At 41.2% G+C, this 26,813-nt stretch overlaps 1 protein-coding gene across 10 annotated transcripts in view; it reads right to left on the reverse strand.

Moving 5' to 3' along the window:
* LOC105841880 (disintegrin and metalloproteinase domain-containing protein 11) overlaps positions 1-26,813 on the reverse strand; it is a 576,915-nt gene that overhangs the window by 251,645 nt on the left and 298,457 nt on the right. For all 10 annotated transcript variants that reach the window (XM_062670757.1, XM_038013324.2, XM_062670755.1 and 7 more), the window contains one exon: positions 21,966-22,016. In XM_062670757.1, the coding sequence (XP_062526741.1) occupies positions 21,966-22,016 (51 nt within the window). The remainder of the gene's footprint in view (positions 1-21,965; positions 22,017-26,813) is intronic.

Genomic DNA, 26,813 nt, shown 5'->3' on the forward strand with positions numbered 1-26,813 from the left:
ACAAAATATGTTTAAGGTAACTCTGGCCACGACGCAAGGCTTTTTCATTTAATACATGAAACTAAAGTTAAGCAGTAACAATTTCCGATTTGTAATTTCATACGTTATTACTTGCGTTACGTAATAAAGTTTTCAAACAATACCTTCGTAGAATTGGCTGCTAATTGATCATGCGAGGATTAGTTACAGTCTGCGAAGTCGTGTAAGGGGAGCTCTTAAATTAATATTTGTTATTGTAACTTCAGCAAAGTGGTTAACGGAATTGCTTTTTGAATATATGTAGAATTTGATTAAAGAACCCTTTTTTTTTCAAAATACACGACAGTTGTAGATTTTAAAAAATATCGGCCCTTATTCCAATTTCAATTTCTCCGCATACCCTCAATGGATTAATACGAATAAAAACAATTGAAAGAAATATCTAACCACTCTCAAGCGATGCTACCAATAAATATACAATAGCATTCAATTTTTCTATGAAAATATAAAAAAAAATATATATCTATGCTGATTGCCTTGAGAGACTATTTCAGCTTCTCCCTGACGTGTAGGGAGCTCACGGGGTTTTAACTGGGAGTGTTGCTTGCACTGGCCCTAGCAAAAGCAGTGCTGTGCAGAATCCACCAGGGGATGGGAAACGCGACCCACTGAGAAGATCCGGCGAGGAACTCAGTGGGCTGTGTCTATGGGTTAATTCACTCGTCAAGCTCTTCGTCACAAGCAACGGGTTCGATGAGGAAGGTGATCAGTGCTTGTGGCACCTAAAAGCACCGTTAATGGATCGGGAGGATCCGTAATGACGTGTTTAGGGCTACGTGGACTGCTTACCATTCGGTCTACAGGATCGGGTATGTAATTCCCGACGGCCCAGACAGAGGGTTTTAGAATAATTAGATCAATTAGTCAATTCATCATCATCATCATCAGCTTATAACAGTCCACTGCTGGACATAGATCTGTCCAATGGCACGCCAATAGTCAATTAGACTACCCTATTTTCCAAATTATAACACACTTTTGCCTAGCGGCAGAAATGAGCAGAATGCTGGAATTTAGAATCACTTAACTGATTAGGCTCATAAACCTCTTCAGAAGCTTTCATCAAGATACCAAGAATTGGGGCCGATCTTTTGTAGGCACTGCCTTACAGTAAAGGCCAACTAACAATAGACACCAAGACTAAATCAGCATCATAGGTAAATAATTTTGTACCAAGAAAGAAACTATTTCGTAAATAAAACTCGTAGTTGGGGAGTTTAATGAAAAACTGGACCCTTTTCAAGTTAAAGCATTCAAGTTTCACCTTAATTAACCAATTCATCAAAACTCCCACTGAAACGAACCCGTTGTATGTTTTCGAACATGAGCACCACCACTTTACACAGACCTACCTCCCCTCCCTCACGCCGTCTAGTTTTATGTAATCTGAACGAGAACTTTGTACAGTTGGGGGTCAAGTTTGCGTGGCATTCCTTGCCAAAACCGCTTTCCTAGTAAAACGAGTTGATGTATGGTTTTTTAAAGCTTGCCATCTGTTTAAAGTTAATTAAGCTATGCAAGGTTTTCCTGTTTGCGTAGTTTGATGGCGTATTAAAAATTCTGCGCGGGTTCTTCATAATTTTTCTTGATAATTTATTGCGCTTCATTTTAAATGAAGTAGGATATTATAATGTTTTAGGTTTTTCTTAACGATTCCAAACTGGTCTCCGACTTGGAAATTGCTTGTGTGCGTGTGGAAGGGAGGGAGATTATAAGAACCACCATTCACTTATTACTGGTGGTAGGACCTCTTGTGAGTCCGCGCGGGTAGGTACCACCGCCCTGCCTATTTCTGCCGTGAAGCAGTAATGCGTTTCGGTCTGAAGGGTGGGGCAGTCGTTGTAACTATACTGAGATCTTAGAACTTATATCTCTAGGTGGGTGGCGCATTTACGTTGTCGATGTCCATGGGCTCCAGTAACCTGTGAGCTCGTCCACCCATCTAAGCAATAACAAAGAATGACGAATTGTTTTGTATAGCGCTATACGTTATAAATTCGTCGCCAAAGTCCAGAGACCAGAATCCGAAGACCACCGCTCACCCTGAGACAAATTGCCAAAGTTTCAATAGTATAGTATAAAAGTTGTACCACTTTTTAAAACGCATGACTTCTGGTCGATAGATCGTGGTAGTAACTAGCAACGTGGGTTGAAGATGCATTCTACCATCAGTAAATGAGGTTTGGTAATCGCAGCTGTCCTCCTAAAATACTTGGGGATTGCTGATGCCTTTTCTCTTGTGCTGCCGTTGTCATTTTTTACGGGACACAAAAAACGGATGGTTTAGTGCTGCTCATGTATGTGTTAATGTAGTATAAATCGCAGATTGGTCTGCCCGCGTTAGATTAGAACAGATGAAATCGCTCATTCGAAGCCATACTTCTGTGATAACCATAATCTTTAACAGTACGGTTTTAGATTGCTTTCTCGCGTTCAAATATAGATTAGTAGTGAAGAATTTTACTGAAATTATCATTACAAACAGCTGGTAGTAGGTGGTAGGACCTCTTGTGAGTCTGCATAAGTAGGTACCACCGCCCTGCCTAAATCTGCCGTGAAGCAGTAATGCGTTTCGGTTTGAAGGGCGGGGCAGCCGTTCTAACTATACTGAGACCTTAGAACTTATATCTCAAGGTGGGTGGCGCATTTACGTCGTAGATGTCTATGGGCTCCGGTAACCATTTAACACCAGGTGGGCTGTGAGCTAGTTCACCAATCTAGGCAATAAAAAATATCAAAAATGTGTATGTGTGCCAGTCACATACGGTAGAAGTGAAACTTATAAAAAATAAGAATAATCGCAAGGGTCAACTACTAGGCAGTGCACTGGAGCCGCCTCACCCTGAGGAAACCGCCTGCATGATCATGGTATCCCTATGCAAGATAAGTATGATTTAGCAAGAGAAATACGAGAACGTCTATCAACTGTGTAACATCACGTCACCGCGATTCAGGAATTGTTGAATTTACGTGCAGCGACATCTGTTCTGATTCTAAAGAAGTTTCACTTCAAAAATCCTCCATAAGTGCAAAGTACATCTCCGTCGATATTAACTTAAAACGTTACAACGAAACAATGGTTCCGTATAAGCATGATTTATCGCAGGCGCCGCCGAGCGCGGGCACGCATTATCGCGTATTAATTACGCTGTGTTGCCACAAAACGGGCCGAAAAACCACTTTGTTCGACATAATTGTTCGTCGGTGAGTAGCAGGAATCCGCTGCGACACTCGAAGCTCGAATAAAAATTTTTAATAGAAAATTCTCGGTTTTTAATACGTTCCCGTAAAGAGCATTACGGACGGGCGAACAAGCAATTTGTTCGACAACATGTTCGAGTGTTAGTGAGCTGTACGTTCACACGAATGTAGGATTGGTAAGAACGGAACGTATGAAAATAGTGTGAAACGGAGCGTTGAGATGTGAGTGAGAGAAAACGGAAAGAAAGAGAGAAGAGAATGACAGACAGAATGACGGAGAAATAGGAAGATGGCGACGATGGTTGAAAAATGAGCAAGACGTAATATAAGCGTTAATTATTAACAATTATTATAACAGAAGATTTTGGATCATTGTGACTTTTAATGTGCTACGATCCCTATTCTACATGAAAGTAACATCGATTGTTTTGGTTGTAGTTACGTTTCTTATTCTGATGATGATGATCTGTGCAGGGTGGCTGGCAGGAACTGGATGAGAGAAGCAGCCAAGGATCGTGCTCAGTGGCGAACAATTGGAGAGGCCTATGTCCAGCAGTGGACTGCTATAGGCTGATGATAATGATGATGATGTCGCATGCGAACACGACAAATGAAGCGAAAGCGTGCCACCTAGTGGATGCGAGCTGCAACTACTCGTCAGACATCGGCTCAGTTCGGGTGGTGTGCTTCGGCAAAGTCGAGGTGTCATCGTTCAAGTGGAATCGAAGCTCATTCGTTGCCTGACTTAGGAAGAGTGAAGACGTCTCGGAACTGTCATTGTTTCGTGCTGTGCTATATTTTTGCACGACTATCCACGATACGCCCACTATATCAAAAAGCTATAAAGATATCTGCCCATTCTACAACATATATGCATATTTAGGACGAAAGTTAGAATTTAAGTTGCGACTGTTATTAGCTGTAATGCCTGTTGAAAGTTCGCGCTGGTGGATTCAATCATATTTCTGTCTCATAGGCATCGTGTGTTCTCATGAAAAGCTGTGATAATTGTTTCAGAATTAAATTAGGACATTGGACATAGGTTTAAGAAAACTATTAAAGAACGTCTGTGCAATAAAGCTTACTATAAAGTCAATGATTATCTAGTAGATTGCACAAAGTTGCTCGCTCCGGGCATTACAATATTGCAATACATGTTACGTTATAATACTCCTTGTAAAAATGAATATTTAAAAAAAAAACTCTAATATTTAAAAAAAGCCATGCCCGCTGAGTTTTTTGCCAGTTCTTCTCGGGATGGAGGCTAGTTTTTGTGAATTGGCGGTAGTTCCTTTTGACGTTCAATAAGTATGTTCTTTCATTTCTGTTGAATAAAAAAAAAATTGATTTAATTTGATTTGACCTCATAACTAAAGTATTAAATCCACCATAAGGGAATAGTTGAGTGACGAACTCGACGGGCAACGTTTATAATATAGCATTATTAATGCATCATCGTTCCTTCGTCTCAAGCCGTGGCGGACCTGCTTAAGCCTTTTGTTAAAAAACTTTTACCGCGTTTAATGAAATACATAAATTATTTGTACTTTAATTTCTGAGACATAAGAGGTTTAGCAAGAGCGAGATAACTGATAAAAAAATACGCACATTTAGGGCAGACTTTACCGTAATCGAGTGAAATACGACAATCCGACGTAACATAGAGACGCACCATGTCGCACAATCAGTATTCAAACGCCGTCAAACCAATAAATCCACATTAAAAGTCTATTTTCACGACGTTACAGATCGAACAATAAAAGTTACGGACCCAATCATCGTGATGCGAACGGACTGGAGAGTTCCAGTGTGTTTTACGGAGCGAATTTAAAACGGCACGTATCCTTTTAAACTTTTTGATTGTAGTTCAGTTTCTCAAATACAGGTTTAGTTCAATTCATTTGTAACTATACTTGATACCTTAGAACTTATATCTCAAGGTGGGTGGCGCATTTACGTTGTAGATGTCTATGGGCTCCAGTAACCACTTAACCCCAGGTGCGCTGTGATATCATCCACCCATCTAAGCAATATAGAAAAAAAAATTAATGCTAGATGCTACTGTTGTAGGTACAAATCACGATAGAACATTCATCCTTATTCACAAGGCTATTAGCAGTAGACAGACTTAATCTTGTAAAAAGATTTGTTTCTACAGTACGACCTCCGCGCGAAATTGACTGCTGTACCCAACTCCTCCAAGAAGTCGATAAGCTGCTTGATTTTGCCAACACACATAGAATGCGACTTGTATTATTATTGTATCTGTAGCTACAATGTCATCTGTCACAACCATAAAATATATGTCTTCTTCCTTCAGAAAAACTGAAAACACCCGATCCAGTATCTACGATAATAATGATAATAATAAAAAAGCTTTATTTAATTCCAAATTAGATAGAGCTTAATTAATTTAGTATTTAATAATTATATTGCTAAGTAACCGTTATAAATCTACTACTCATGCAATTTAATCTCCTTCACATAAATAATAAATAAATAAATATTTTACTAAAAATCACGCCACGCTAACTGGTCCCATGATAAGTTCGTAAAGAACTTGTGTTACAGGTACCAGACAACGGATATAAATGTAAGATTTTTATTATACACATACATATATTTAATATACATCCATAACCCTGGAAAAGACATTTATATTTATCATTCAAATATCTTCCCCTGGCGGGATTCGAACCCGCGACCCCCTTGTGTAGTGACCATGTCACTTACCACTACACCATACGGTCGTTTAAATGTGGACCCTTCAGAGCAAAAGCCTAATTTAAAGAATTCCATTTTTCCTTATCTGTGGTCATCCAGTCTCTTCCTGCTTTGGATGCAATCTCGTCCTGCCACCGGGCACCCGGGCGACCTTTACTTCTCACGCCCTGCGGTCCTTTCTACCTAAGCTACCAGGTTTAAAAAACATGCCTATTCATAGTTGGACGACCAGCATCTGCAATAGTCCAATAAATTAAGACCCGGTATATGGTTTTATGGAGCACTGAGCCGTTCCTGCTTTGTAATACAGCTACGTGACCTCAGATTCAGAGGAGCGTGAATTTATCAGAATGTTAACTGCTCGTAAAACTATGAGTTTGGAATGTAGCCTCTGAATAATGCTAACACGTACACGGGTTGTGGTTCTTGGACGAGCGGAATTGTTTTAGTGTTTAAATGCACAACCTATAACTTCTTTTGGTTTTCTTTTTCGACGCTCACCTCCTCCAGTTTTGAAATTGTTAATGGAGCAACTTACATGATGCTGAGAGTGGGACCGACAGCGGCATTTATTTTCTATTAAATATATAATTACGAACTCTTACGAACAATCATGCTCGTCGTTGCGCGAGTGGTACACCCGTTTTGTGAACATAAAAAAATTTTGAGCAGCGCCGTCAAGTCGTCAGGCCGACCGCCGCCATTACGCTTCGTCCAGCAGTCACGTTCCTTAGATTCTGCAGCCTGTAAGAAGCCAGCGAAGGGTTGGCAGGTACGTCTACTTCTCATTACCTAGCTTCGGCCTGCCCCTCTTTTTGTTTAGCTTTTGGCGATACTCACCCCCGCCGAAACCTCCAAAAATATAGAACCAGCGCACCGCCGTGGTAAAAATTTGTAAAGATTTTAGTCATACTTGAGGTAGAAATACGTGATTGTATTGCGGTGGAAATCAACAAGCTATGTTACCAACAGTTAAGATAGGAATTAGAGGTAGAAAAAGCATTAAAAGCAGTGTAAATTAAGATTGAAAATATTAAGAAACTGCAACTAAATATGTTTTTTCATTGTTTTCACTGACCTTCAAACCTGTACAAAAATTGCCTGATCTAGGTAAGTAATTACATCTGTCATTTCTAAAGGTTAGTAATTCTACACACTTACATCGGCAGTAAGCGCATCTGTCACGCTTGGCATTCGGAATTGAATTTGAGGATAGTTTGATACAATAAAATCATTAGTGTGTGTAAATCAAGAGTGAAAGCGGAAGTACAATTAAATGGAGACTTTTACTAGAAAAGAAGAACCGATACAAAACAGGATTCAAATTAGATTCAATTTACTAATGTCAACAAAAAAAATTTTTCCGCCGAAACTCAGACCACACCTGTTTAATGCAATTCTCGAAGCAGCAGATGACGCGTGCATTATGCATGGCGTTGCATTTAGCGATAGCGCGCCGCATCGTCAACTTGTCACCGTACGTACCTATGTGTGCTAGTATACTATTCTGTAATTACTATCAGTTTTACTTCACTTAAACTTAGGGACTTCGGTTCCCTCTGTATTTTGTGTACCGTATGTTTCATAGGGAGTGCTCCGAGGAATTGTTTGAGATGTTACCATCATCTCGTTTTTTTTATTGCTTAGTTGGGTGGACGAGCTCACAGTCCACTCGATGTGAAGTGGTTACTGGAGCCTATAGACACACATAATCTACAACATAAATGAGCCACCCACCTTGAGATATAAGTTCTAAGGTCTCAGTATAGTTATAACGGCTGCCCCGCCCTTCAAACCGAAACGCATTACTGCTTCACGGCAGAAATAGGCGGGGGGTTGGTACCATCAATATCTCTATATACGAATACACTAGATGTCTGATGTTTTAGACCACGACGACAGTAAAAACAATATTTATTATTTATTTACAACGGCATTAACATTGTGTTATCTGAATCGTGGCTATGCAAATAAGGCTTAATTACAATGCACCCTTTCTTAATTATAATAGAGGACAAACAACAAATTGAAACTATAACCTGTTGCTTTACTATCGCTACGACATGATCAATTTCCAAAGTGAAATCAAAATTCAGAAATTCGGTAGGTACGAAAGCATTAAATTAAATCTTGGCTCGATTCAAAAATAACTTCACGAAAATCTCATTAGGAGTATCTCGTTAAAATGAATGGTGATAGAAAAAGTCTGTAATCTTTGCAGAAGATATCTTCCGAATCGTTTATTTCAGATCTTATTAAATAATTCGGAAGGGATGCTGATTCTAGCGGATTAAATGAAAGAGTTGTAAATAGAAAGAAATTTGATCAAACTTTGCCTGAAGTCGGATAAAGTTTTTAGTTAGGAAAGTCTATTTGAAGGTTCTTATTGAAACGTGTTTCTGACAAGGGTTTAGTCAATCTTAATAGATGAAAGTCGTTGCATTGTCTCCAACATTACGGCGAGGAGACATGACGTTCTTTTTATACAAAGATTCTCCGAGAAGCTAGGGTTACCTGCACGAACATATTATTATGTGAATATTCATCCGCAATTGCAAACAATCAATTTCACATTAGCAAATATATATGTAGTGTATTGTTTATACACGGATTTCGGACAAGAGCATTCAAACCGTCGTACTACTGAGCACTGACAGATGGTAGAAGATCTCCTCATGACAATACAAAATACTTTTAACAATGTTTCTTATTGCCAACCGTGAGCACTCGTGAATGCGTTCAATTTTATTTAACTACTAGGTGTAATCGGATACCTAGGAGTGTGTAGTTTTGTTTATTTATAATGAATATATAGAGGTCCCGCAGTAGTCGAAATTCGACTATAATTAATTGGAATTGTAAGTTTGTACACTATTATGATTGTATTTTATACTTCTATAATCACAAATTTCGCCAAGGCTACTCTATAAAAAATATTAATAAAGACAAACAATACTTAATCTATTCTCAATTTGACCACAGACGAAGAACAAAAGTTTGACAATAAATAGTATGCATGCGTGTGTGCGTCAAATACATGGTATGTAGTGTGTGTAATGTTTTCTTTATTGATTTAATGTATCTGTTATGCATTTAAAAAAAAAAAAAATAACATTGTGCACTTCTTCTCTATATTCTCTATAAGTGTGGCAAATTTCATACTCCTCCGTCCGCGCAATCGTCGTAAAAAGGGATACAAAGTTTTTTCTTCACGTATTAATATATCGATAAGGCATTTTTTTTTTTTTTTTGGTCAGTAGGAAATCGCCGGACTTCCGCCCTCCCCTGGGGATGGAAGGCGGGGCATGTCGGAGTCGAACTGACTAAAACCTCCTGTCGCTCAACAACCCGCGTCCGAACCTCGCATGGGACAGAACCCATGCAAAGGAAAAGGGGGGAAAGTGAAGCGTTTAGTGCGGAGCACATCTCTCCCATCACCCTCCCCCTCGGGACGCCGGACCGGCGGTCGTCGGCGCCACGACCACCAGCCCTCTCGGTCGGCAGGCTATCCGGAGCCCGCCTAGATGGCGCCGGTTAGAATGGTCTATCCTACGGAATACCCCGCTGGGTCAGAACCAGCGTGGGTCGAGGATAGCCGGCCTTCCATCACCCGGATGCTCTTGCGTAAAACGCGTGCAGAGCAGCTTGCACGTCGTCTTCTTAGGCCCCCTTCGCCTGTCCCCAGACCGACATATGAAGGGGACCCGAAACACTTAGAGGGCCAGGGCTTGGGCGAGATCCGCCTCCCTGGCCCCCGCTCGACGGCGGCGGGCTTGCGTGTCTCTCACGCGCCCCGCCGCCTCCTTCTGCGAGATGGTGCACTCGCAGAAGTCGAGCATCGCCTTCCACGACTCGTCGTCGCCGAGCATCGATGCCACAACACTCGGCAACGACAAGTCGTTTCCTATTTTTGCGACGAGGACACGGCGCCACCCCTCCCATGCGGGGCAGGCGACGAGCGTGTGCTCCGCCGTGTCCAAGCCGCAACCACAATGGTGGCACTCTGCCGTCGGCTCGGCTCCGATCCGGTGCAGGAACTCACCGAAGCAACCATGCCCAGTGAGCACCTGCGTGAGCCGGAAAGTGAGGCGTCCTCTGTCACGATTCACCCAATTCACAAGAACCGGGCGAATCGCCTCGACGGTCCTACGACCAGCCGAAGGATCGGCCAGCCGTCTGGACCATGCCTCCAGCACGGACCGCCGAGATTGGGCCCTCCGCGCTCTGACCACACTGGGGCTGGGACGTGCCACGCCCCGGATACGAAGGTCAGCCCGCCACTGATAGTCAGCAGCGAGCGCCTCCGCCTCCAGGACCCAAGGCGGCGTCCCAGCCAGTACACACGCCGCCTCGAAAGAGATGGTGCGATAACCACGGATGACCCTGACCGCGATGGTGCGTTGCGGCCGTTGCAGCAGCTTCGCTACCCCCACGGCCAGGGACTGGCCCCACACGGGCGCCCCGTATAGGGCCATTGATCGCACCACCCCTGTATAGAGACGGCGCGTCACCTGGTCAGGCCCCCCGACATTGGGAAGGAGCCGGCTTAACGCGCCGGCCACCCCCAACAAACGAGGGACCAGATTCTGAAAGTGAGCACGGAAGGTCCAACGACTGTCCAGAATGAGGCCGAGGTACTTCAACTGCACCCCGACCCCGATACGGACGCCTCCAACCACGATATGGGCATCGACAGGTGGCACTCTCCGGGGCCTGTGGAACCACATGGCCTCGGATTTACTGAGCGCCACGTCGAGGCCCAATCTCCTGATTTTGCCGACGACATGCGCCACCCCAGCCGTAGCAAGACGGGCAGACTCAGCAAAACTCCCCCCCCGGGCCACGACCAACGTGTCGTCTGCGTAACAGATTACACTCAGGCCCGGGAGGAGGGCACCCCTCAGCACCCAGTCATACCCGATATTCCACAAAAGAGGGCCGAGCACCGACCCCTGTGGAACACCGCGCACGACCGGGAACCGGTGCACGATCCCACCGTGTCCGGTACACGTGACCGATCTGTCTTCCAAGTAGGAACCCACCAGCCGGCGAAGGTAGGGGGGCACTCCGTGTCGTTCCAGCGCCCCCCCTATCACGGACCAGGGCAGGGTGTTGAACGCATTGGCGATATCGAGTGACACCGCCAAAGCCACCCCACCCCCGGAGACGGCCTCATCCGAGAGGGACCGCACGCGAAGGATCGCGTCTACCGTTGAGCGGCCCTCTCGGAAGCCATACTGCTCCGCCGACAGATCGGGTCCCACCATGACTAGATGCTGGATGATGCGGGCTGCCAGAATGCGTTCCAGCAGCTTGCCCACCTCATCCAGCAACACGATGGGACGGTACCCAGCGGCAGTATCCGCCGGGCGCCCCTCCTTTCTCAACAGCACGAGTCTGCCCGTCCTCCACGATGAAGGAAACCGTCCCGACTCGAGGCAGGAGTTGTAAAGCCTCAAGAGTCGGTCCCCCAGGGCACCAAGAGCCAAGGCCCAAACCCGGCCATGGACGCCGTCCGGGCCGGGTGCAGTGTCCTTCGCGCACATTTTACGCACTGCCACATGGAGCTCCGCCCCCGTTATATGGGGCACCTCAGCAGGGACGTCGCCGTCGTATTCTGACGGGGGGTCCATAGCGGGAGCGACAAATCCCTCCCGCTCCTGCGGAAACAGCGCCGAGACGATTTCCCGCAGCTGCTGAGGCTGGAGACGCTCCGTGATTGGGGGGGCCCATGGGCGCATTTTATTGCGCACCATATGATAGGGTCGCCCCCACGGATCCCCATCGAGCGTCTCCAAGAGACCCTCCATGTGTTGATCCTTGGCTCTTCTGATGGCCAGCTGCAAAGCCCTCTGCGCGACGCAAAATGCGCCGTACAGCCGGGCCTCCACCAGCGCGAACGCAACCGGATCGTTGCGACGCGGCAGGCGACGGCGGCGATGCCTAGCGCACTCGCGCCTCGCCCGAACGCACTCCACGCGGAGTTGCGCGATTTCGGGCGACCACCAGTACGCCTGGCGATTGGGAGACCGAGGGCTGATCCGGGGCATCGATACGTCGCAGATGCGACGCATCGTGTCCCGGAACCACCCCGCTTCGCCCTCGACCTCAACCGGATGTGGACGCATGGGCGCCCACGCCGCCACCGTAGAGGCTTCCATCAGTAGCGCCTTATTCAGGCGCTTCAGTGCCCACCTGGGGAATGACCGGGGCGCACCACGTGGGTAATCCCTGTGGGCGTCCGCGACTGCGGAGCGGGCGGAGAGATCAAACCGAATATATCGGTGATCGGACAGTGTCTCCGCCCCCTCTATCGATAAGGCATAAGAGACTTTTGGAAGCTATTTTTGGTTAAATATTACATGAAATCATGATTTTTCCGCTTAATCTATATTATTGATTTTCGGTGTCTATCGTGGTTGAACCCTATCACGTTATAAGGCTACACAATACCTTAGTTTTGGTGGCAGCGCGAAACAATATGACTATGCCGATGCTCAAATTACACATGCAGATACCAATTAAACGAAAGAAACGGATATTTGTAAAATTTGCCTAAACACTCTGGCTCTATCTAAAACGAAGTAGTTACTCTATTATGCTGTCGCAGTATAATAGAGTATTTCGATTCGATCCTCATAATTCAAGTCTAAAACCCCTTAATACCAGGTAGACCATAAATTCGTTCCTAAAAAATAACTAGAAAGTAAACTTCAACAGAATATCTAATCGTAATGGACTATCACCGAAGTTGACAATAAAGTTTCGTGGAAGTTTGACCAAGAAGTTGAACATTGGTTGGGTCTATTTAAAGTTGTGATCAAGGCCTGCCTTTGACGAGGGTAGTTTGTTTATTATCAATCATCGAATATTATATAGTGCGATGTTAAGTGAACTGAGTGTTGCTTGACTGAATTGTAACTGAATGTGTTTTATGTTCAACAAGGACATGCTTGTCTTTAACCTTAAACCAGATACCTTATCTTTAAGGTTTAATATCCAAAATCTTCATTGTATATTAAGCTGATGTGAAAAAAAATCCTAGCTACCTTCAAACATTCGTCATAGCCTAAAGGATAACATTTTCGATGTACTAGTAAGCTCGTACTCAAATATGAAGCCAGGCGCCAAATAATTTTTAAACCAGACGTGTATCTAAAAAATGTTAGTAATGAGGAAAAGAGATGGCTGTAATAAAAACTACACCCGTATTTTTCTTTATTTTACATATGTATTTGGTGTTGAGGCGTATTATGAATCAGGGTTTTGATTAAGTCTACCTTTTAATGCATTTTTCATTCTCAACTAGCTGACCCGGCAGACTTCGTACTGTCTCAATCGATCAATAAAAAACCCAAACTTTTGTATAAAATAAACTTAAAACAAACAAAAGGAATCCGTCCGACGGGGGCAACATTAAAGGGAAAACAAAATTATTATTTTTATTTAATTCTGCGCATTTTCATATTTATCTACCTTTTAAACCTTCTCTGGATTTCCACAAATAATTCAAGACCAAAATTAACCAAATCGGTCCAGTCGCTTTTGAGTTTTAGCGAGACTAACGAACAGAAATTCATTTTTATATATATTCTCAATTCTCAATTAAGGTCTTTAATTCATATTTTTACTACAAATAAAAACATATTATACACGATTTCAAGTTGTGCTGGATTACTAGCGCATCAGTCCGTCTTCGCTGGAGAAAAAACAGAACTACCCACACAAAGAAATCTTGTAAATGCAACAAATTATTATTCACGTGCCAGTGTATTTACATATCGTTGCGTATTTCCCCGACTCTTGGTATTACAATATTCCCAATAAAGGTATATAAAAATCGTTCTCCGGGGTATTGCGGCAAAACGTTCGCGATAAAACGAAATATAGCGATTCTAATCTCGTATCTGTATATCGGGAATCCTTCTGTATATTCGACGGGCATTATAAAAAGTGCCTTATTCTTGAAACGTTAACGGCTATATTCGATTGTTTTAGGGAAAATTTATGGTCAAAACATGGCCGCAAAACACACCATACATTACGTACTGAATCTGTTGAATCGCCATTCGTAACTGGTCTACGGGTGTGCTACGTCGTAGCGTCGTAGTGGTTCACTGGCTACAGATTTATGGAGTGCTTCTGTGAGGGTACAGTGGGCTTACTGTATTTCTTAATTGCCTGATAGATAGCCTAAATGATTTTAAGCAATATAGCTAACAGCGTTTTTCTGCTCAGCATATAGGATGGAAACCCGAATATATTTAGGGGTCAAAGGCTATTTAGTTTAAGCGGCATTTCCTTTAATACGCAATATTTATTTTTGTAATTAAAGGTCCATTTCATTCGGTATTAGTAAAAACAATTCGATGTTTTTAATTGAGCTTCAATTAAGTTTACCACATTCAAATAGATGAACAAGTTTTTTGCTATGATATTTTTTTCCAAATTTCATACTTGAAATGGCTCTACTGTGAAGCTGCAAAAATGTCACTTACACCAAATAGCTTTTCACTCCTCGATATAACGACTTCATTGTAGAAATATGCAGGTTCGCTCGAAGCTCGAAGTTCGCTCACTTCGAAGATAGCTTGTTGTACAGAAAAATGATCAAAATATACTTCTACTACTGAAATATGGGAAATTGGTAGCAGTAGCCTGAATAAGCTACCCAGATTAGCTTCTTTCCTTCTCCAAGTAAGACATAAACACGTCTACCCAACTAGAATACTAATAAAAACAGTGAAGTCGTGTGGTTAGATTAAATTATCCACAGACCACTTTCATTCAGATATATAAAAGCCAGACGGTAATTTGAGGAACGGGAGTCTTAAAAAAACGGAGACCATTTAAAAAAGGAGGTCACAGAAAGAAGACCACTGTCATGAAATTTCTCTGAGACTACAACAATTATCACTACAGTTTTTTTTTTTAAAATCACCAAATTCAGTTTATTGGGAAACTGCACAGATACATACCACCATCCAGACTATATCTGGGATGCAGATTTCGGGAAGCAGCATTCAAGTTTGAAAAATAGAACACCCTTTACATACTTGTAACACAAATGTAGCTCGGAATGTCTATGCTCATGTCGTGATGCTCATTGGCATAACCGATGGATAAGAACTAAATACACCGTTAGCATAACCCAGTGTGCTCAGTGCGAGTTTTTTAACGTTCTCGATAGCGTAAACGTTAATTCAAATTTGTATGGAGTTGGAATGTTTGCCTACGTTTGCCGCTAGAGGCGCTGTTCTAACTGCATACAAATTCGAGTTACCTTTTACGCTATCGAGAACGTTAAAAAACTCGCACTAAGCACACAGATACCAAAGGGGAAAAAAACTCAATATCTACAACTAAATAACACCTCACTTCCACATCGAATAAAATTATGTTTTCATTTTTACGCTAAAAATTACTATGAAATTTCCTCGTGAGGAAATGTCTGGAGTTTAATGGTGTCTGAACACGCATGCTCGCGCGCTACGCTCGTTGACTCTGTAATGCTTGTAGACGGCTCATAAGTGACGTAGAAAAATATGTACAGCCAAAGGGTTGTCTGGGGAAAAAAACGAGAATATGTCGAGTTCTGGAATATTAATTATATCGATGAGGAAAAGTGATTTTAACCATATTCAACATTATCCATACGAAGTAAATTCCCAGTGGGAATCTGTATCTTTGTTGATGGTATTTCGCCCATCGTATCTGGGCATAATTATTCTGGTCTTAAATGGTGTACAATAAAACACTAGAAAATCATAGCTTGGGACCGATGAAACCTTTTTTGAAGAAAATTTGGTTTGGGTTTTTGTTGGCCTTCAATTTCGATTAACTTAAGGCTAGTCATTGGAAACTAAACATATACTTACGTTAAATATAAATTATATTGCTCTTACTCTATCTATAAGTAGGAGCACGAGTATTTTATATATCCACACAGTTTTAACAAACGAGTAGATTCCAGCTATGAAAACGTAAGAAAAGAAAACACCAAGAAAACTTTCGAAATCTCTATTGAAGGAAATTGATGAGCTGCAAACCATTTGGTATAGATTGCAATAAGCTGAGACTTTCAGAGTGTGACAGGGGTATGCTTTAGGCAAAAAAAGAGAATCAATCTTCGGAGATTGTATTATTTTTCTTGAGCAGGTAAATATGTAGGAAGTATGAAGAGAAGTATTCCAGTTTATTGTGGTATAGAGCACAGACTCTACAACTCTAGAAAAGTCAAAACAGATCCACCTGAGTGGCAGTGATAGGTGTCTTGATATAGTACCACTGTTCTTTGCGTATAATAATAATAACTATCCCATGACTCAGCTCGCTGAGTTTCTTGCCGGATCTTCTCAGCGGGTCGCGATTCCGATCTGGTAGTAGATTCATTCGTGAAACAGCTGCTCTTGAGTTGTAAGGTCTCCTTCGGAGGCGCTCGGGTAGCTGTTAGCAAATCCCACCCCTCCTGGCTGAGCCTTTGCTCGCCCACCTGTCCTGGTGAAACTGGGAAGGCCTTCGGGCCACCAGTAATCATTCAATAAAAAAAATATAAAAAAAAACGTGTGGCACTCGGGAACCGCCGCGGTAAAGCTATTGCATAGCATTTTTATCAACTTATGCAATTATAATTAGACAATGATAATTTAATATTAAAACAATAATAAAACAAGACCACGCTATATTAAACATTAATAAAAGAAAAACCTTAACTGTCCCCTTCATACTCATAAGCTAGACCGCGCGAGAGAGAGATGGGCAGACTTTTCATCATGCGCATTCAGTGTGACGTCACACCACGCGCTTATTCACAAACACTACACAAGCGCAACGTGTAAATGTGTTGAATGCGAGCTACATGGTAGTGTAGGGGTGTAAGGTTTTTTTCGTTACGGAATTTTCTGATTCGGTCGCCACGCTCAAGGCCCGCGATAAAAGCTATGCAATAGCTTAATAACTACCATTAACAATTCCTCTGGAACGTTCGATAAACGACTTCAGCAACTTCCTTTAAGCCTTAACAATTACAGTTGAAAATACTTTCGAACGCAAATCACTGAACACAAATCATTCGTCACGTGTTCCGAACTCGTCCTTATTCTGTAACTCGAAACATCGATTCCAAATCGTTTCGGAATCGATTAGACGTCTGATCACGTAATTCGGCACGCGTCGAACCACGAGCCCCGGGCATTAACTCGCCAAATATGCAGTCAGTGATTGTGTACCTTCAAGCGCATTTGGTTAAGGGAAAAAACACGTTTTGATCTCCTCGAATCTGGATGTGTGCAGTCCAAAAATATGTCCAAAGAAATGGAAATGCGGTAATTCTCAACAATTACTTCACCAAATTTCATTTCGTAGTTGTCGTAAAAGGCTATTAAGGATTATAATACCAGTACATTGCAATCTGAATCTGCGTTTACTGATGGTATAGTTTACGTTGATTAATGGTTGGTGGTGGATGAGCTCACAGTCCACCTGGTGTTAAATGGGTACTGGAGCCCATAGACATCTACAACGTAAATGCGCCACCCACCTTGAGATATAAGTTCTAGGGTCTCAGTATAGTTACAACGGCTACCCCACTCTTCAAACCGAAAAGCATTACTGCTTCACGGCAGAAATAGGCAGGACGGTGGTACCTACCCGTGCGGACTCACAATAGGTCCTACCACCAGTGATTACGCAAATTATAATTTTGCGGGTTTGATTTTTATTACACGATGTTATTCCTTCACCGTGGAAGTCAATCGTGAACATTTGTTAAGTACGTATTTCATTCAAAAAATTGGTACCCGCCCGCGGGATTCGAACACCGGTGCATCGCAACAACGAATGCACCGGACGTCTTATCCTTTAGGTCACGACGACTTCAAAAATGTGGAATAGCCTACATATATGCAATGTAATTGAGACTTCGACCTCATATCTGAATGAAGGGGGATAGCGACATTCAAGATGTGGCCAATATATAAAAGCGAGGATCATTAACCACTGAGTAACGCGACCATCAAAATGATATAAAATGTACCTAGTTAACAATAAATATTTCCGTATTTCTATAACATTGATATTATATCGATCAGACGCTGAGTCACGTAGCTGCGAGCGCGTGCCGCCCTGCACGAATGTCAGAATTTGCATATCGAATGCATTGACATGTAAATTCACAAAGAGTAGCGTCTCGAACGCAATAACCTGCTTTAATATGTGCGTTATTATTTTTCAAAATGAAACCTCGTTTTGGGTTTATTGTGCATCTACTTATTAGAGAGAGAGAGAGAGAGAGAGAGAGAGAGAGAGAGAGAGAAAAGATTTGCAAGCTTATGGAAGCAGCGTTCGTACCAAAGCTTCTGTTCTGTGCAATAAAGCTTACTATAAAGTCAATAATTAATTATCTAGAAGATTTCACAAAGTGGGAATGAGTTGCTCGCTCCGGGCATTTCAATATTGCAATAATTGTTACGTTATAATACTCATAGTAAAAATGAATATTTAAAAATAAATCTAATATTTAAAAAAAAAAGACATGCCAGCTGAGTTTCTAGCCAGTTATTCTCAAGAGGGAGGCTAGTTATTGTGAATTGGCGGTAGTTCTTTTTGACGTTCAACAAGTATGTTCTTTCATTTATGTTGAATAATTTTTTATTTATTTGATTTGATTTGATTGACTAAATACTAAGCTGTACTGCTTGGTTTTTAGCCTTAAACCAAAGGTTTGAAAGGTCTGGGTCCAAAGGGGTTTTGGTTTCTTTCCTGTACCATATTATTAAATTCAAAGTGGTTGGTAGAGACTGGATGAGAAAGGCAAGAGACCGAAGACAATAGGGTGCATTCGAAGAAACCTACACTCAGCCTTGGGTGGACACAAGTTGAACAAGAGATTATTATATTCCATGGAAAGTGTTTCTAACATCGCCCTATTGGCCACTATAGCAAAACTCATCTCTACTACCTGAAAATCAGCTCATTCATTAATTCTCGTAATCATTGAGTTAAAATCCTCTTCTGTCTGTTTTCTGAGTGCTGCGATATGTCCTTTTCCAAGTGAGGCTCGTAAAAAATCTTTTACCGTAAAAGCGCCTTGGCTGTGCTTTTGACATTCCTAATGTTGTTGTGTGATGTTGATTACTCACCTTCAGTTGAATCTGGTCTATTTTCTAAACTATCTTGATAGGTTTCACTTTGTGGGTGACTTTGCAACGGCGATTACTTAAGCCTTGATAGAGATTGACCTCACTTACGTGTATAATGTATGAAAACACTCTCCAGTACACAGCCGCAGCCTATCTCCTGACTTGAACCAGTACACCAAAACTCCAAGGTTCAAATACCTTTAACAAAGTTTCCGACTATTTATCGAATCTGCACGCGTTGCAGGCGACTCCTAACTGCCGAATCACGAGCTGATCAAGTTCATTGAAAGCAAGCAAGTGACCAAAACCGCAATTTATAAATCACGATTGAGTACCGTACACAATTATTATGTTCAAACTTTATAACCACTGAAACTCGGTAACAAATTATCTTTCTACTAATAACTACATCAAAGAATATCCAACAACAAAATGATTAAAACAAATTTACTTTACCGAACACACATCCGGTTGAAATAAGTTTACTATGCCGGTAACTATGCCGATTCATCACGGCCACAAACATCAACTAGCTCACGAACAGAAGCCGTTTGATGTGGCGGCAATAAGATTTCCCTTTAAATAATTCGGTTTCTGCAAACTATTTTGGGAATTCGGTTTGAATCTCGTTCTGTATTACAAATTTAACTGTGCAATACACATATGTACGTACTGAGAACTGTAAATTTACATTTTTTTTTATTGCCCTTGTAGGCAGACGAGCACACGGCCAACCTGATGGTGAGTGGTCACCGTCACCCATGGACTTCAGCAATGTCAGGGGCAGAGCCAAGCCGCTGCCTACCGCTTAATACTCTCCACAAGCTTCGTTCGAAGAAGGACGTGTCATAGCGCTCGGGAAACACCGTGGAGGGGAGCTCATTCCATAGCCGGGTGGTACGTGGCAAAGAAGACCTCTGGAAACGCACTGTGGATGACCGCAGTAGCTTCAGGTAGTATGGATGAACTCTACTCCGGTGGCGGGCGGTGCGATGGTAAAAACGAGATGTCGGTATCATCTCGCACAATTCCTCAGAGCACTCCCCATGGAACATACGGTACAAAATGCAGAGGGAACTGACGTCCCTCCGAACACCCAGAGGTTCCATGGATAGTGCAGTAAACAATAGTGTGAAATTTTTTATTTTTAGCGCCGTCTGTTATTAGTAAGATAAAACTGTTTTAGTTCATACAATATTTTAACTAAGTGATACAATTTTAATATAAATCCGTATAAATTTTAATATTATTCGAATTATATTCTTTAGATAAGAGATACGCTTAGTGGAGATAAATTATCGCTATTTAAAATACAAGGGTAGTTAGATAAAAACCACAAGTACATTTATGACGTAGCATATCGCGTAGCAAAGTAAAAACCATCTAGATTTTAACTTTCAAGAGATTACTTAGATAATAATAGATAAATACAACTTAGATGTATGCTTCCAGAGATCACAGCTCAGCCGGTGTTAAGTGGTTACTAGAGCCCATAGACGTCTACAACGTAAATGCGCCACCCATCTTGAGATATGAGTTCTAAGGTCTCAAGTATAGTTACAACGGCTACCCCACCCTTCAAACCGAAACGCATTACTGCTTCACCGCAGAAATAGGTGGGGTGGTGGTATCTACCCGTGCGGACTCTCAAGAGGTCCTACCACCAGTAATTACGCAAATTATAATTTTGCGGGTTTGATTTTTATTACACGATGTTATTCACTGTTGAAGTTAATCGTGAAGATTTCTTAAGTACGCATTTCATCGGAAAAATTGGTACCCGCTTGCGGGATTCGAACACCGGTGCATCGCTACATACGAATGCACCGGACGTTTTAACCTTTAGGCTGCGACGACTTCAATACTAATCAAATCTAAACAAATCTAGAACTTAAGATTAATTAGTGGTACAGAAGTTAACTATGGCGTAATGAGAACAACACTCTGCGGTGTATCAAACAAACACCATGAGACTTCATAAAAATGTAATTACAGGCACAAACATAAATATTGCATGAATCTCAAAATTATTGCACTCCACAACACGACATAGTATAAAACAAAGTCGCTTTCTCTGTCCCTATATCCCTATGTATGCTTAAATCTTTAAAACTACGCAACGGATTTTGATGCGTTTTTTTTGTAATAGACAGAGTGATTAAAGAGAAAGTTTTATATGTATAATAACATCCATTAAATAGTGGAGAAATCAATAATAAATTACAGTTTCCGAAGCGAAGCGAGGACGGGTCGCTAGTAATTCAATAAGATAGAATTTGAAATTTCAATTCAATTTAACATTTTTAAAGTTTTTAATTAAAGTTTTTTGTTTTTAGATTCGAGAAACCGAAATTAACAGGTTTTTCGTCAACGGTCGCGAGACGACTGTAACCCCAAAGCGGATATCCGGTTTTCCTCAGCATCACCGTCGGTGTTAAATGGCAAAGAATATTTATACAAAAACGAATAAATAATGAAGAGTAATTCGTTTCTGTATATTTCTGTTATTCTACTGGTGGTAGGACCTCTTGTGAGTCCGCGTGGGTAGGTACCACCACCCCGCCTATTTTCTGCTGTGAAGCAGTGATGCGTTTCGGTTTGAAGGGTGTGGCAGCCGTTGTAACCATACTGAGACCTTAGAACTTATGTCTCAAGGTGGGTGGCGTATTTGTAGATGTCTATGGGCTCCAGTAACCACTTAACACCAGGTGGGCTGTGAGCTCGTCCACACATCTAAGCAATAAAAAAAAATTACTCTTTTCATTAATTATTCTTACTCATTAATTTTCGACTATTTTGTTTTGTGCTCGACTTAACCAATTAATTGGGCGTCAAAAGATTTTAGTTACAGATTTAACTCACCAACTGGGCTTTCTTCATTCCAAAACGAATCGTCCAGTGTGTAATCAGCTTCTGAAACAAAAGAAGTAATATTTATTACTAGCGAACCGCTACAATAGTGTAGTTGCTTTTCTTATGGCTCTTGAAGGTAGGCGAGCGTACGGCCCATATGGTGGTGAGTGATTATCATCGCACATGGATGTCAGCAATACCAAGGATAAAATCAAGATGCTGCATCTCGATGAGTATTCTCTATAAGCTTCGTTTGCAGAAGGGCATATCATAGACCTCGGAAAACATTGTGGAAATCATTGGGAATAGATCATCTCAAGCAATTTCTCAGAGCACTCCCCGCGAAGCGCAAATTGAACCTAACCTAACCTAAAAATAGCTGTGCCGACCCCACCTAGGGGGATAAGGTGGAGAAAAAGAAGATATGTACTGTGGTATACATCAGGGTGGTCCTTATTAAGGGTTTGTCTGAAAAAATGTTCACGATGTCCTAAATAGATTCTAAATATATTTACAAAAATCATGCTAAGTTGTGGCTCTTTATTTTAATTTTATATTTATAGCCACAAGCCAAACAACAATTCATTCTGTTACAACAATCAGCAAACGGTCACATTCATCATAAAACAATCACTTTATATTTTTTTATAAATATATGTATATGTATTTTTATAACCCATAAAGCAATTCGCTTTTGTTTCGATTCGGAAGGTGAGCCACGAGGTAATTACAATAACAATGACTGGACGATGTTACGGAAGAGTAGGATGGGGATAGGGGTTCGCAAAAATACGTCACTTTCACGAAATACGAATAATATCGCTTCTTTCGTTTTATCAAAATTAATTGTAATTATTGTGTTGCTTTAGTAATTAGCATTATGCTTCGCGTGGGCGTAACGCTGTCTATTAATAAAATATTTCAATTCAGGGAATGAACAGGTTTCGCGTTTTAACAATTTTCTATATTCATCCTGATATTAACACCTCAGTAAATAGACACAGCCCGCTGAGTTTCTCGCCAGATTTTCTCAGTGGGTCGCGTTTCCGAACCGGTGTTAGATTCTGCGAAGCACTTTTTTTTTTAGGGCCAGTGTTAGCAACACACCTGGTTTGAGTCCCGTGAACTCACCTACACGCCATGAGAAACTGAAATAACCTCTCAAGGCTATCAAGATAGGTAGGACAAAAAAAAGTACGGAATCAACATCGGCAAAAAAAAGTAATTCAATTTTCGTTTGACGAAAACCATTTCTATATTTAGTGCCATAAAGTTTGACTGACTCGGTGGTGCTGTGGTTAGTGGTCCTAACAGTTGCGCCGAGGGTCGTGGGTTCGATTCCCGCATCGGGCAAACATTCGTGTGATGAACAGGTTTGTTTGCTTTATGTATAAGGTGTGTATGTCAGTCTCTGGTACCTATAACACAGGGAATTCTAATTTAGGGACCTTTAACCGTGCGTTATTTATTTATTATTACCATTTATTTATTATTTTTATTAATAAAATAAATAAAACGGAACTGCTTTGAATTTATTTCAACTGTCTTATAGCGGTACAAGATGGGCTTACAATGCGCCCAGTAAATTTACGACATTGCTTTCAATAACAGTTGTTATTGATCATGGAAGTCGATCGTGAATGCATTTAAGGTTCGAATTCCTTATGTAAATTACTATCGGTTTGTATTAGGATCCCGTGCATATTACTAGTAAGCTAGTGGTTAATAGTAGTTGTTCAGTTCGGAACGTGATTAATCTAATGAACACTCATTTTCCCGTCTATTTCTAGGATAATTTTATAATAGGCCCTAGGTGAAAGGTATATAGCTATGTACTTGTAAGTTTGTTATATATTACAAAAAAAAACGAAAAGACAATAATGTTTTAGCCATTAAATAACGTTAGAGAAGAAGCCACGTATCTCTCATTACATTAGTAGTAATGACCTTACATTCTTTAAGATTATAATCTTATATAACACCTTACGACCCTAAAAGTGGAGGCTCTTAAAACAATATGATACAGAAAATACGGCCGTTAACTTTTACGATCATAAGTGGAGCTCCGTGAAAAATAATGGCCCGTTTAAAATCGTTATCTAACTTTTATTTTGGTGTTTATATCGGATGAAACTGGTCTCGGGAACGTCTTAGTTTTCAGTAAAAACATTAAAGAATTTGCGTCCCAATCTTTTAGTACAGTATATGTTTTTATTCTGTTGGTATATCTTTTGGTATGCATACTGTTTACGCTATCTGCAATGGATACATCACATTAATATTTTTGAACGTAATTACGAGCGCATCAATATAGTCCCGCCCCTTTCCGCTCTTAAATCAATGTCATTATAAAGTCGAGTTTGAATCGTGCGCATCAAAATTGTGCGATCGCGAAAAATAGTAGTGAATATTGAGTGCAGCTAATCAATTACTTAAAAAACTGAAAGAGTTCATCAAGATAAAAAGAAGGAAGACAGGAGTGGCCACTCCAGGAAGATAGTGCTACAAAATATTATTATAACTACAAAGACACAGACCTTCGGTGAGTTCCTAACAAATTACTTACCAAGTTTTTTTTTTATTTTTATTTATTGCTAAGATGGGTGGACGAGCTCACAGCCCACCTGGTGTTAAGTGGTTACTGGAGACCATAGACATCTACAACGTAAATGCGCCACCCACCTTGAGATACAAGTTCTGAGGTCTCAAGTATAGTTACAACGGCTGCCCCACCCTTCAAACCGAAACGCATTACTGCTTCACGGCAGAAATAGGCAGGGTGGTGGTACCCACCCGCGCGGACTCACAAGAGGTCCTACCACCAGTTATTACGCAAATTATAATTTTGCGGGTTTCATTTTTATTACACGATGTTATTCCTTCACCGTGGAAGTCAATCGTGAACATTTGTTGAGTACGTATTTCATTAGAAAAATTGTTACCCGCCTGCGGGATTCGAACACCGGTGCATTGCTTCAACACGAATGCACCGGACGTCTTATCCGTTAGGCCACGACGACTACAAGTATCATATCGATTGCGCTCTAAATATAAAAACTAAAGAACCAAGCCCAAACACATACCGAATAATTGTCTTTGTATTTGATTCTTGTTTTACCAGGATTTCAATGCACAAAGCACCAAATCACGTTCAGTTCTAACCACTTATCTTGAAATGGCCATGTTCTGATCGCAATGATTTTTACCTCTAGTCTCAAGTACGACTGCGCTAAATAAAAACTGGGAAATGGTCTTACACTACAACATACGCGCTGCAAACGAGTAAGCTCCATGGGAAAATATTTTCTTTGAATTAGAAAATACTGAAAGCACTAGCTCCGTTTTGAAGCAATGACCCCGAAAGCTCTAAAGTATTCGAAATGTCTTAAAAAATAAAAGAAAAATAATAAATGTTAGATTTAATAAGAAAAATAGTTTTACTGGTGGTAGGACCTCTTGTGAGTCCACACGGGTAGGTAGGTGGGTAAGTGGGAGGGTAATTAGAACGCTTTTTCTTTGGTCTTAATATTCTGAGTTTTGTACGTTTATTTCGTGGTTGAAATTTTGTTTGTTTTGCCTTGTAGTTCTGTCGTCATGGCCGTCCATAAGACGTCCGGTGCGTTCGTGTTGAGCGATGCACCGGTGTTCGAATCCCAGGCGGGTACCAATTTTTCTTATGAAATACGTACTCAACAAATGTTCACGATTGACTTCCACAGTGAAGGAATAACATCGTGTAATAAAAATCAAACCCGCAAAATTATATTTTGCGTAATTACTGGTGATAGAACCTCTTGTGAATCCGCGCGGGTAGCTACCACCACCCTGCCTATTTCTACCGTGTAGCAGTAATGCGTTTCGGTTTGAAGGGCGGGGCAGCCGTTGTAACTATACTTGAGACCTTAGAACTTACATCTCAAGGTGGGTGGCGCATTTACGTTGTAGCTGTCTATGGGCTCCAGTAACTACTTAACACCACGAGCTCGCCCACCCATATAAATCTAATAAAAAAAAAAAAAAAAAAAAATTGACACTTAAGAGGTTATTGAAAGGTATTAAAACTATTCTTATCCGGATTTGCTGATTTCAACTTTTCCAAAGAGACTGCGAACAACACTACAGTATAGATCTAATCCGAATTCCCGATGTCACTTGTCATAAGAGTAAGAAACAAAAAAAACGAATAGGTCTGAACTATAAAATGAAGAGCTAAATGAACGAATTAATAAAAATAAATATTAATAGTTCACGAACGAACGAATTGGATTGACGCCGAAGTCGAAAGCAATTTATATTCAGTAGCAAAAAGATACGCTGATTGAGCTATCGTTCGTTAAATGAGTTGGATTACTCAACTCAAATGAGTTAGTCTGGACTTTTCGGTTCATGAGAGATATTAAGTTAACGTTTCGGCTAGCATTTTTTTTTATATATCGCTCAATAAAATCGAACATTATGATTATTGTCCATTCAGTATTGCTCAATGCAATGCTCTTACGTTATTAGTAATGAATGGCGTTGCGGGAGTCAAGACAATATCATATTTTGTAAGGGCAAAGTCTTATTAATAATTGCGAACGAGCTCACAGATCAAAGTATCTTCAGTGGTTATTGGAGTCCATGGACATTTCGACATATAGGCCATTTCCCACCATTGGAGTGACAGGTCATCAAATTCCATACGAATGATATTCGGTGAAAGAGATTAAAAAAATCATTGGCTGAGCAGATTCTTGAGGATCAAAGTGTTGGGCGGTTTGCCCATCAAGTCCATTAAGAATAAACATACCTGAGAATGCCGTAGCTTACCACGAAATAAGAATTCACGATTGCTTTGATTACAAGTACCACTTTAAA

The sequence above is a fragment of the Bombyx mori genome, chromosome 10, assembly GCF_030269925.1.
Source record: "Bombyx mori chromosome 10, ASM3026992v2".
NCBI lineage: Eukaryota > Metazoa > Arthropoda > Insecta > Lepidoptera > Bombycidae > Bombyx > Bombyx mori.